Raw genomic sequence first — 13,685 nt, forward strand, 5'->3', positions numbered from 1 at the left:
AGAAAGCTACAAACTACACTTCCCAGATTCCTCTGCAGTTAAGATTTTAAGACATCCTGTTGGTTCCTTCCAATCAGATGCACTGCAGTGAGCCTTTAATTTGGAACCACACTACATGGGAAAAGCAGCAGATGTGCTTTGCATGGAACGTGCAGACACAGCAGTCCTGGAGCTGGCAGCCAGGATCGTGGCTTCCTCATTCCTCATCCAGCAGTTTCCTGATTCTGGCACAGACAGCAGCAACGGGACGGTCCAGTTGTGTAGCATGGTTTGGGAATGTCTTTCTAAAAGATCAGGCAGTTCTTCTGTGAGATATTTATATACCTGAATAAACCCTTTGGGTTTAAACTACCTTGAGTGGATTTTGTCACTTTCAGTCAAGAACTGACCAATTTACATTTTAACATTTCCTCCAACACATCATGTTTCTAGTTTACAGTTTTATAGCAATATTTTCTTTCTCAATTGCTTTTCTAAGCTGAGACAATGTGTCTTGTATAATATATAGTTCAATGCTATTAAAAAATCAAACTTCTATGGCATTGTTTTTAGATACAGCTATAATTTTATTACAAAACCGTTCTTTTGGCATTAGTTGGTTACAGTGATAGCAAGATAATGTGAGTGTGCAGACCAGCTCTGATGGAACGACTGTATTCCCTGCTTACTGAACCAAAAACTTCGGCTACCTCACATCCATTACATACAAGTGACCTGCAGTTATTACTGCTACAAATCTTGACGCATGTACCACTGAGGGAGGAGCTGATGCTAAGGGATTAGATTATATGTTGATAAGACTACAAAAGTTCCTTTATGGGACTTTTTCTTCCTCCTCCCATCCAATGACTTTGCTTTAGAAGAATCACATTACTTAGAGCTAGTCTGAGTAGCAGCAGCACCCAAGGTGCATCAGTTCTTGTTAAAAAGCAATACCTGTGTGATGCACTTTTACACCACAGGCAAAGGGAAGGACCACTCTCGTTTGAAACTCCTGCAGGGTCCCTTAATAAAAAATAAAAGCATTCCATCAAGTTCTTCTGGATGGTGTTATTGCTGTACATTTGTTGGTGAGTCATTTTCTGTGCTGTGTTTGCTTTGAAGGGATCTTCCAATGTATCTCCAATATTCCTTTCTTATAGTGTCCTTTTCTTTAGCTAGGATTTCACATAACTGAAAATGAAAAATAAAAATTAAAGTAATATGTAATTCAATTTCAAGCGCAAATGCCTTTGAGCCAATACAATTTAACTCAAATCACATTCAAATGAAGACACACTATTAAGAGTCACAGGCTGTGTTGCCAAGTGATGTCAATGCTGCCCCTAACCAGAAATAGCCCTGCACTGAATTCTGAGGAACGATGTTGAAAGGGGACATGGATATTAGTGGTATTGGGCAGATCAATTCTGAGATACCAAAAATGACAGCACTAAGCCCCACCAGCTTACCTCTAATGCTTTATTAAGAATGTCTTCCTTATTGTCACACTGATTTTCTAGCATGTCTTCATAGATATCCACAAGAAAGGCAATTAGGTAGGGGGAACTATGACTTGGTTGTAAATCAAGTAATTGATTTAACAGATTAGGATATTTGGAAAGACCACGATCCTGCAAAATCCTGTAAACAACAACAAAAAACAAACACTTGATTTTGTGAAGGAAGAACAAAAGCAGTAGAAAGATCAAGAGAAAATAAACCCTGAAACACAAACAAGAAAAGGAGTTATTTTGAATGAATGACGCTGAAACTATAATGAAACTTTTAAATTACATGAGTCTTATCATAGATCATTAGTTAATTAAGAGCTGGCCAGGTGCAGTGGCTCATGCCTGGGAAACACTCTGGGAAACAGAGGCAGGAGGAACACTTGAACCCAGGAGTTCAAGACCAGCCTGGGTAAAATAGCAAGATCTCGTCTCTATACTAAAATTTTTTTAAAAATCAGCCACACCTAGTGGTGGCACCTATAGTCTCAGCTACTTGGGAGGCTGAGGTGGGAGAATCACTAGAGCCTAGGAGATCGAGACTGCAGTGGGCCATGATCATGCCACTGCCCTCCAGCCTAGGCAACAGAGTGAGATCCTGTCTCCAAAAAAAAAAAAAAAAAAAAAAAAAAAAAAAGGATAATTACAAGCTAAGTAGAAAAAGTTTTTAAAAATGAAGTTTAAAAGTGTTCATTTATAACTTAAACTGTACAACACACAAAATAAATCATCTTAAAAAGTGAAGGACAAAACCAGGAGAGATGTTCTTCTTTTTTTTTTTTCTTTGAGACAGGGTCTCTGTCGCCCAGGCTGGGGCACAGTGGTGTGATCTCGGCTCACTCTGACCTCCGCCTCCAGGTTCAAGCAACTCTCGTGCTTCAGCCTCCCAAGTAGCTGGGATTACAGGTGTGCACCAACATGCTCAGCTAATTTGTATATTTTTAGTAGAGACGAGGTTTTGCCATGTTGGCCAGGCTGGTCTCAACCTCCTAGCCTCAAGTGATCCACCCATCTTGGCCTCCCAAAGTGCTGGGATTGCAGGCATGAGCTAACATGCCCAGCCCTCGTCTTCTCTTGAGATGGCTTCTCATCCCTCGAGCTCTCCAAATACTACAGGCATCTCCCCTGACACATCTTCAAGGGTAACTGGTTCCATACGTTGTGCTCTTTGAGCCTAGTTTCCTTGAAGACCTCTTATGTTCAACAAGGAGCTTAGTTACGTCAGTGGCCAGGCAAGTGAAACCTTTTCTAGTTGAGGAGTAGGTTAACCTGAAGGTGGAGATCTCTAGAAATGAAAACAGAAAGGTTGGCTGCCCACTGGCAAAATCTACCTGTAAACTACCCTGCTTTACTGTGTTCCTGAGCCAACCAGAGCCTGGGGGTGTGTGTGTGTTCCATTCTTTGATATAAAGACTACAGGATTCATAAATACAATTAAAATGGCATTATTTACTGGTGGATTATTCTGAAAACAGTGTTGGTAGGTACTTGGGAGGTGCAGAGAAGGGCAAACTCCCAGGGAGTTTCCATAATGCTGTTATACTTCTGCTCTTAGGTTCAGAAAAATGAAAAATTATTTACTATCCTTTTGGAATCTGATTATGGAATACACTCCATGATGCATCATATAGCCACTTCTTTTTTTTATATAAAAAAAGCAAAAACAACCTCTTACCCTTTCAAATAGTTCCATGCACTTTCATTATGTGGTACTAGTTTAATCATTTCCAGAGTGTATCTGCAAGAAAAATATATATATACAATTTTAAAAGAACAGTGCAATGATGAGACACAGTTGTTTTTTTTTTTTGAAACAGAGTCTTGCTCTGTCACCCGGGCTGGAGTGCAGTGGCACAATCTCAGCTCACTGCAACCTCCGCCTCCCAGGTTCAAGTCATACTCCTGCCTCAGCCTCCCGAGTAGCTGGGACTACAGGCGCCCACCACCACACCCAGCTAATTTTTGTATTTTTAGTAGAGACAGGGTTTCACCATATTGGCCAGACTGGTCTTGAACTCCTGACCTTGTGATCCGCCTGCCTCGGCCTCCCAAAGTGCTGGGATTATAGGCGTGAGCCACTGCGCCCGGCCAAGACACAGTTTTACTAAGACTGTGGCACAGCTTTGTAAACACACTTTCACTTGTGTCAGCGTTTCTTAGTGCACTGTGGCACCTCTCTCAGTCATATTTAAATCAGAGAATCCCTTAAGGCTGCAGCAGTCAATTCAGTTCTAGGGAAGGACACAAAACTAATCTAAAAGCTTCAATTCACAATACGAAAAAAAGGAACATAAAATATTTCCTTTAAATAATATGGAAGATTTTCCTTTTGAAGGAAACATCAGCTAAAAGAAGGAGACTTTCCATTTATTGGTAAAGCAACCTTGGGAAAACAGTCTAAGCTCTACTTAGGTCCCAACAAATCCCTAGTCACTGAAATAGGAGAATTTACATATCTTTAGCTATCATTAAAAAATGGCATGGAAATTACATAGGCAAAGAATAAAAATGAAAAATCAACACAAGAATGTATTTCTTATATTCCAAAGCAAGATGACTAGTAAACTGTGATGTGATTCCCTGTCAAAATGGGTGCTCCACACCTTTATCTTCCCCTTAAACAGATTAAATATAATTCAGACTCAATTATCACAAATCCCAAGGAAGCCACAGAACTTGCTTTACCACATAATTGCTCAGATGAGTAAGTCACTGACTAAAGCTTGGTAGTCTTGGTTCTGCTGCAGTGCTGTTACTATAAATTTTTTTTTTCCACAGAGTAATAATAAACTCATTCAACATTATAAAAATATTTTTCCAACTACTTTTACATGACTTAATGTTTCCAATTATTTGCGAAACCATGTCCCCGCAGGTCTTAGCTGGTCCTTGTTTAAGATTCTTAATTTCATTTTGGCAATATCTAAATTTTTATTTACATACATGTGTACTAAAATATTACCTATTTTTATGGTTAAAACATGAACTTTAGCTGGGCATGGTGGCTCACATCTGTAATCCCAGCGCTCTCAGAGATCAAAGCGGGAAGACTGCTTGAGGCCAGGAGATCAAGACCAGTCTGGGCAACATAGTGAGACCTCATCGCTACAAAAAATTTTAACAATTAGCTGGATGCAGTGGCACATGCCTGTAGTCCCAGCTACTCGCAGGCTGAGGTGGGAGGATTCCTTGAGCTCAGGAGCTCAAGGCAGCAGTGAGCTATGATCCGTCACTGCACTCCAGCCTGGGTGACAGAGTGAAACCCTGTCTCTTAGGAAAACAAACAAACAAAAAGACCAATGAACTTTGAGGTCAGGCTGCCTCACTTCAAATCCTGGTCCCATAAATTATGTGCTCTTGGGCAAATTACAGAATTACCTGGAACCTCAAGTTCTTCATGAAGTGTCTCACAGAGCTGTTAGAATTAGTGGCATATAGTAAATGCTTGATAAATGCTGTTATTGGTAGTACTAGAAGACTACGCACTCATAGTCTAGAAAAAGGGCCATGACACATTAACTGAAAAGGCAATGCCTGCAACATTATTATCTAGGTTGCTGTGTATAAATGTTTACAAGTGTATTTATAAAGTTTGGAAAAATTCACCCAATTATAGCTCACTCTGGAAAATGGGATGTGGGATGAAGAACAGTAAAAGACTTTGACTTTTTACTTTATAGAATTTAGTACAATTTCCCCCCATAACTACGTTGCATTACTTTTATAATAAAAAGAAAAAGATGACAAAAATAATTATGTACATCTATCTGTGTACGCTTAGAGTTAAAAAAAAATTAACAAACTGTAAATTCTAGATACCTACAGCTACTCTTCACATTTTAAATACTTCTTTTACCCATCTTAAAAGGAAAATAAATCCTAAGTAGGAAGCTCTTTTAGATTCTTGGGTAATTATTTCTGTTTCTATTTGGCAACAGGAAGCCAGTGATCTGCCTCTGAAAAGGCTAAACGTTTGCATTTTGAAAACTCTTCATATTCAATTTTTAAAATACTTTGTTACCGCTAACTACTGTCAATCTTTAGACGAATAATGTTCAATAAAACTGCCAGTGATGATGGAAATGTTTTGTATGTGCTGTCCAATATGGTAGTCACTAGCCACATGTGCGTACTGAATGCCCGAAATAGGACATGTGCAATGAGAGAATTGTATTTTTAATTTTTTACAATCATACCGATTGAAACTTAAATAGCCGTATGTGGCTAGTAGCTACCATACTGAACAGTACAGGAATACCTTGCAGATACGGAAGGTTCAGTAAAGCAATTTTATCACAATTAAGCAAGTCACACGACTTTTCTTTTTCCCAGCACATATAAATTATGTTTACACTATATTGTAGTCTAGTATGCAATAGCATCATATCTAAAAAAACAATGTACATACCTCAATTAAAAAATACTTTATTGCTAAAAAATGCTAATGATCATCTGAGCCTTCAGCAAGTCGTAATCTTTCTGCTGGTGGAGGGTCTGGCCTCCATGTTGATGGCTGCTGACTGATCAGGGTAGGGTGCTGGGTGCTGAAGGATGAGATGGCTGTGGCAATTTCTTAAAATAAGACAACAATAAAAGATTTCTCTGTAGCATGTGATGCTGTCTGATAGCATTTTACTCACAGTAAAACTTTTCAAAACTGGAGTCAATCCTCTCATATATCCTGCTGCTTTATCAACTAAGTTCAGGTAATATTTACGATATTTAAAATCCTTTGTTGTCATTTCAACAATGTCATTTCACAACGTCGTTACCAGGATTAGATTCCATCTTGAGAAACCACTTCTTTTGCTCATCCATAAGAAGCGACTCCTCATCTGATCAAGTATTGTCTTGATGCAGCAGTTCGGTCACATCTTCAGGCTCCACTTCTAATTCTAGTTTCCTTGCTGTTTCCACCACAGCAGCAGTTCCTTCTTCCTCTAAAGTCTTGAACCCCTCAAAGTCATCCATGAGGGCTGGAATCAACTTCTTCCAAACTCCTGTTAATGTTGGTATTTTGACCTCCTCCTATGAATCACGAATATTCCTAACAGCACCTAGAATGGTAAATTCTTCCCAGAAGGTTTTCAATTGACTCTGCAGATTCATTGGAGGAATCACTATCTATGGCAGCTCATAGCCTTACAAAATTTATTTCTTAAATAGTAAGACTTTAAAATCAAAATGACTCCTTTATCCATGGGCTGCAGAATGGATGTTGTGTTCGCAGGCATGAAAACAGCATCTCCTTGCACATCTCCATTAGAGCTCTTGGGTGATGAGGTCCATTGTCCATGAACAATCATATTTTCCAAGAAATTTTTCTGAACAACAGACCTCAAAGAGGGCTTAAAATATTCAGTAAACCATGCTGTAAACAGATGTGCTGTCATCCAGGCTTTGTTGTTCCACTTAAAGAGCACGGGCAGAGGAGATTCAGCATAATTCTTAAGGGCCCTAAGATTTCCAGAATCATCATCGAACACTGGTTTCAACTTCAAGTCACCAGCTGCATTCGGCCCTAACAAGATTTAGCCAGCTGTGTGAAGCTTTGAAGCAGTGCCTTCTCTCTAGCTATGAAAAGTCTTAGATGGCATCTTCTTCCAATAGACGGCTGTTTCATCTACACTGAAAATCTTCTGTTTACACGCAGCCACCTTCATCAGTGATCTGAGCGGGATCTTCTGGAAAACTCACTGCAGCTTCTCCAGCAGCACTTGCTGCTTCACCTTGCACTTCCATGCTATGGAGATGGCTTCTTTCTTATACCTCATGAACCAACCTCTGCTAGCATCCAACTTTTCTTCTGCAGCTTCCTCACTTCTCTCAGCCTTCATCAAATTAAAGAGAATTAGGGCTTCCTCTGGATTAGGCTTTGGCTTAAGGGAATGTTGTGGCTGGTTTTATCTTTTATCCAGGCCAAACTTTCTCCATACCAGCAATAATGCTGTTTTGTCCAGGTGTTCACTGGAGCAGCACTTTTAATTTCCTTCAAGAACTCTTTCTTATGAGTTTGGTGTCTGGTGCAAGAGGCCTAGCTCTGGACCTATCTCAGCTTTTGACATGTGTTCCTCACTAAGCTTAATCACTTCTGGCTTTTGATTTAAAGTGAGAGGCTGTGACTCTTCCTTTCACTTGAACACTCAGAGGACACTGTAGGGTTAATTGGCTTAATTTCAATATTGTTGTGTCTCAGGGAATAGGGAGGCCTGAGGTGAGGGAGAGAGATGGTGGAACACATGCAACAGTGATATTCTCTGTTTTATATGGGTGCAGTTAGTGGCACCCCCAAACAATTACAACAGATGACTGATCAAAGATGACTGATCACAAATCACTGGAACAGATATAATGATTATGAAAAAATGTGAAATACTGAGGAGTACCAAAATGTGACACGGAGACACAAGTGAGCACACGCTGTTAGAAAGAATGGCACTGAAGACATGCTCAACTCAAGATTGCCACAAACCTTCAACTTGTTAAAAAAAACAAACAAAAAAAAACATAATATCTACAAGGCTCAAAAAACCAGGTATGCCTGTACAGCTTTATATAGGAGAGCACTAGAAAAAAAGCATAAAGTGTGCTTGAGGGGTAGTGCACACTCCAGACAAAAGCCCAGAGCAGAGTGTTAAGGTGAGACATGGATTAAAGCCTTTTATAAATTTTAAGTCACCAGAATCCTGTATAGAGCAGATAAAAGAACAGCAAGCTGCCTCGATCCAGGCAAAATCAAGAGCTTGGAAGAGAGGAGATGCACCATACAAATCAGCTCCACTCAACAGTTGTTCAAACACGTTTACACTAAAATTATGACTCCCATCTCATCAGGCTCTGAAAACAACAAGCCTGTTCAAATTGTGAAACAGACACTCAGACACAATGGACAAATAAGGTCACAAAAATCGTGGCTACTAATGTTTATGGATACAATATAGAAACTGATGCCAATTCAGAAATGTCTAGCTCTAATAACAGCTCTTTGTATAGAGCGGTTCTCAACTTGGGGGTGACTTTACCGCTCGGGGGACATTTGGCAATGTCTGAAAACATTTTTGTTTTAAGGCCAGGATGCTGCTAAATACCCTACAAAACACAGGATAGCCCCCTACAACAAAAACTTATCCAGCCCCAAACCCTGCACTAGGGTAACATGGCATCTGGGGACGATTATCTAAAATGCAACAAAATTTAATGAGATGGTTTTAAAATAAAGCTTCTTAGACAATACCCCATAACATTAAGATTTCTTTCCAATCTCCAGTAGCAACATTTCAAGAAACTTAAGATACAATGAAGTAGAAGTATGCTACATTATTTGTAAATCTATCATTGTATGTTCCACTCAGTACTCTGTCCTCTTTTAGTTCCATGGGGTAGGATCTTGATCTGCTGTATCCCCAGTGCCTGAGACATGGTAGGCATGCAAACATGTTTGTAACGAATGAGCAAGTGAAGGAGATTACTAACTGGACTTCTCTCTCCAATACAGCACGATCATTGTAGCCAGTGGTGTTAGAAATAACGAAGTATCTTTGGTTCCAGACAGAGTTATTTCTCACATCCTCTTTCAGAAGTTGGTCCACATACTGCAGCTCATTATCCCAAAGTTTAAATTCCTAAAGGAAAAATTTAGAAAAATCATCCAATTAGAAATGTCCCATTATTTATGAACAAAAAATAAATAAATAAAACTACAACAAAGAAGGTAGAACTGAGGACACAGGATTTATCACAAATTCAGAAGGTAGTGATAGCTGCGAGTAAAGGAAATAGAGGGGGATACAAGTATGAAATTGATGATAGAGCCTGGAAAGACACATACAGAAAGCAGGAAAAAAGACATCCAAGAAAATTTTGAGGGAAAAAAACCCCAAACTCACTAGTAAGAGAAGGAGTGACCACAGTATAGATATAAATTTGATGTGACTTTGATATTAATATACCTTATTATTATTTTTTTGAGGCAGAGTTTCACTCTTGTTGCCCAGGCTGGAGTGCAATGGCGTGAACTCAGCTCACTGCAACCTCCACTTCCTGGGTTCAAGCAATTCTCCTGCCTCAGCCTCCCAAGTAGCTGGGATTACAAGCATGCACCACCACACCTGGCTAATTTTGTATTTTTAGTAGAGATGGGGTTTCTCCATGTTGGTCAGGCTGGTCTTGAACTCCCAACCTCAGGTGATCCGCCCACCTCGGCCTCCTAAAGTGCTGGGATTACAGGCGTAAGCCACCGCACCTGGCCGATATTAATATATCAAAGTAAAAGGGCAGCATTCAAAAATGAAAATTAAGTAAAAGGGTAGCATTCAAAAGTGCACATATGATAAAGTTACATTAAAATACATGGAGAGAAGCATACATGGTCAATAGTGGTGGCTCTCACGGGCAATCCCACTGCTTCAGGAGGCTGAGGCAGAAAGGTCACTTGAGGCCAGGAGTTCGAGACCAGCAGAGGCAACATAACAAGATCTTGTCTGGAAAAATAATAAAGACAGTCCGGGCGCGGTGGCTCAAGTTTGTAATCCCAGCACTTTGGGAGGTCGAGGTGGGTGGATCACCTGAGGTCAGGAGTTTGAGACCAACCTGGCCAACATGGCTAAAGCCCATCTCTACTAAAAACACAAAAATTAGCCGGGTGTGATGACAGGCGCCTGTAATCCCAGCTACTTGGGAGGCTGAGGCAAGAGAATCGCTTGAATCCGTGAGGTGGAGGTTGCAATGAGCTGAGATCGCGCCATTGCACTCCAGCCTGGGGGACAGAGCAAGGCTCTGTCTCCAAAAAATAAAAACAATAAAAATAAAAAAATTAGTCGGGCATGGTGGCACATGCCTAGAATCCCAGCTACTCAGGAGGCTGAAGAGGATCACTTGAGCCCCGGAGTTTAAGGCTGCAGTGAGCTATGACTGCACCACTGCACTCTGGGCAACAGAAACAGACCCTGTCTCAAAAAAAAAAAAAAAGAAAAAGAAAAAGAAAAAAAAAAAGAAAAGAAATATACACAATTGGACAAACATATAAATTTCTATTATTTTTATTGAGACAGCGTCTCACTTGGTCGCCCAGGCTGCAGTGCAGTGGCATAGTCTCAGCTCGCTGTAACCTCCAACTCTCGGGCTCAAGCGATATTCTTGCCTCAGCTCCTCAAGTAGCTGGGACTACAGGTGTGCGCCAACATAACTGGCTAATTTTTGTAGTTTTCGTAGAGACCGGGTTTTACCATGTTGGCCAGGCTGGTCTTGAACTCCCGAACTCAAGTAATCTGCCCACCTCGGCCTCCCAAAGTGCTGGGATTACAGGCATGAGCCACCACACCCAGGCAATATAAATTTTTTATATTATAAAGCTCTCTTAATAAAAAAAAATGGGGGAAGAGAACCAATAAAGATAATTTAAAAGAGGAAAATGATAAAAAAACTTATAAATACTTTGAAAGTAGGGGACATTATAAAAAAGATAATGGAGTTTTCTTATTTGGTAACAGCAAAAAAGTAAGAATCTCCTATGATAGTCCCCGATTTTACAGGTGATCATAAAAATAAACGCATTAAGGAAAGTAACATTTTTGTGAAAGTTCCTAGTGGAGTTCAGGAACTAGTGCCTAGTGTGGGCACTGATTGGTGTCCTCCCACTGTTCTCAGTCTCCAGCATGCTAAGGATAGAAAGAGAGTGAACACCTACAAGCTTTTGTATCAATGTAACAATTTAATGTCTGCTGAGTCTAATAATGAAAAACAAAGAGTAGTGTTTTCTATACATATGTTTCTATTTGTTTTCAGACTCATGGAAGTTATAAAAATAACACAGTGCCCTGTGTACCCTTCACTTAGATTCCCCAAATGGTAAACATCTTACCAAAGTGCAATCCCAAAACCAGAAAATGACATCTGTACATTATTGTTAATGGAACCGCTCTGCTCACCTTATTCAGATCTTACATGTACTCACTTGCATGTATGTGGTACAGGTGGAGGAGTGGGGGTAGAATATAATTCTACACAATTTTATCCCATGTATAGTATAACTACCACAATCAAGATGGAGAACTATTCCCTCAGCACACAGAAACTACCTCATGCTACCCCTTTATAGCTGTACCCCCTTTTCCCTCACCCTGGCAACCTCTGATCTGTTCTCTACGTCTATAATTTTGCTGTTTCAAGGATATTATCTCAATGGAGCCATACAGTATGAAACCTGAGACTTCCCCTTCCACTAAGGATCATACCCTTGAGATCCATCCAAGTTGTTGCCAGTATGGATCATTCATTTCTTTTGACTGGTTGAGTAGTAGTGTGTGTGTGTGTGTGTGTGTGTATTTCACTTTTAATTTTTTTTCTTTTAATTGAGACAGGGTCTCATTTTGTCGCCCAGGATGGAGTGTGGTGGCGTGAGCATAGCTCACCACAGCTTCCACCTCTTGGGCTCAAGTGATTCTCCTGCCTCAGCCTCCTGAGTAGCTGCGAACACAAGCATGCACCACTACACTCGTCTAATTTTTTTGTATTTTTTGTACAGACAGGGTTTTGCCATGTTGCCAGGCTAGTCGTGAACTCCTGGCCTCATGGGATCCACTTGCCTGGGCCTCCCAAAGTGTTGCGATTACAGGCATGAGCCACTGTACCCAGACTCATTTTTAAAGTAATTGATTTTTAGTGTATTTTATATAAATGAGATATACATGAAATACAGTAAAATACATCCAATCTGTGATCGGTTGGGGGCAAAGAAGGGTCCTCTACTCCTTCATTTAAGAAGCTCTAGTACAGTCAGTGCCAATGACATATAGGCCATGAATGTTTATAATTCATGTTTAAAACTAACGTTTAAAACTAAAATTTTACCACGTTTTTAATATATATGTCATGAAATATTTTTTAGAGATCTCATAGTCCCATTTTAGGTCATCAAAGAGTATGCTGAATTCATTAAATCCTCATTGAAAATAACTGAAATATTAATAAAATAGTTTTCCACATAGAAATAGACCACAGTTCCTTGGCTTTGACACTACTGAAAGTATGGGCTGGATAATTCTTTGTTGTGGGGGACTGTCCTGTGCATTTTGGGATGTTTAGCAGCATCCTGGCCCTCTACCCAATAGATGCCAATAGCAACATGCCCCAAGTTCTGACAACCAAAAATGTCCCCTAGGGGGCACAATCACTGCTGCTTGAGAACCACTGACTCACATAATCTTTTTTTTTTTTAATAAAAATAAGCAGAGAAAACCTGTTCTTATACCGTGAAGACCAAAGGAAAGTGCCACACAGTCCCCCTATCACAAATTATGCAGTTGAGCTTCCCCCATTTGGGGAAATTTCAGGGGTCAGCACATCCGGAGTGCAATGAATGTGAAAGGCACCTTGGTGATCATATCTTCCCTGCCAGGTAAGTAACTCACATGAATTAAATAATGTATAAAATAAATAGAAATGCATAAGCTACAACACAATTAAGGGATATTCTGGAATCCTTTCTCATATGAACCTTTTGTGATAATTTCAGTAAGAAGCATGCCAGTTAAGGGGGCTTTTCAAAAATACTGGTTATGTTCTATGTCTTAATCTATTGTGGTAGATGGAGCGAGCTGTATGTGTAAAATGTATGCTTTTATGTGATTAAGTTTTTCAGAGATAAGTAAAAATATTGAATACCTTTAGAATATGTTATCCTTTTAATCAAATTTGGAAAAGTTTAAAAATTTTTAAGTTTTAAATATTTGGTGAAATGCTCTTGGTCTAATGAATACTGCAGAAAGTAGCAATCCCTGGAAAAAATTCACAGGAAACAATACTAGAACTGTTTAAAATAAATAAAATACCCAGAGTGGGGGTTACAACTATTCTATTCAAAATTTAGCATAAAACTTTGACACATGGGTAGAAATAAAAAACTTAAGTTACTGTAAAATCCTATTCCAAAGTTTATATATGAAAAAAATGTATAATATGCCTGTTAGTTAAAATAATACATCTGTAGTAAAAATATGCTACTCTTTATACTCAATTTGCTAGCAAATATGATACAAATTCAATCTAAAAAATACTAAAAATTTACTACATCCAAAGAGATTATAAAGGTTAGCTAACATGAAGGATGTCAGGTTTTAAGTATGTTAATAATGTTTTTTTTTTTTTTAATAGATGGGGTCTCACTCTGCTGCCCAGGGTAGACTGCAGTGGTGTAAT

The 13,685-nt window shown here is 39.4% G+C and overlaps 1 protein-coding gene and 1 pseudogene across 2 annotated transcripts in view; both read right to left on the minus strand.

Moving 5' to 3' along the window:
• Window positions 1-542: 542 nt before the first annotated feature.
• Window positions 543-13,685, minus strand: part of FNTA (farnesyltransferase, CAAX box, subunit alpha) — a 29,486-nt gene continuing 16,343 nt past the window's right edge. For both annotated transcript variants that reach the window (XM_031013583.3, XM_055349171.2), the window contains 4 exons: window positions 8,964-9,112; window positions 3,166-3,228; window positions 1,452-1,623; window positions 543-1,173 (listed from right to left, as the gene is read on the minus strand). In XM_031013583.3, coding sequence (XP_030869443.1) covers window positions 1,051-1,173; window positions 1,452-1,623; window positions 3,166-3,228; window positions 8,964-9,112 — 507 coding nt within the window. In that variant the 3' untranslated portion in view covers window positions 543-1,050. The remainder of the gene's footprint in view (window positions 1,174-1,451; window positions 1,624-3,165; window positions 3,229-8,963; window positions 9,113-13,685) is intronic.
• On the minus strand, window positions 12,749-12,893 carry LOC115935731 (uncharacterized; annotated as a pseudogene).

The sequence above is a fragment of the Gorilla gorilla genome, chromosome 7 (assembly GCF_029281585.2).
Source record: "Gorilla gorilla gorilla isolate KB3781 chromosome 7, NHGRI_mGorGor1-v2.1_pri, whole genome shotgun sequence".
Taxonomy (NCBI): Eukaryota; Metazoa; Chordata; class Mammalia; order Primates; family Hominidae; genus Gorilla; species Gorilla gorilla.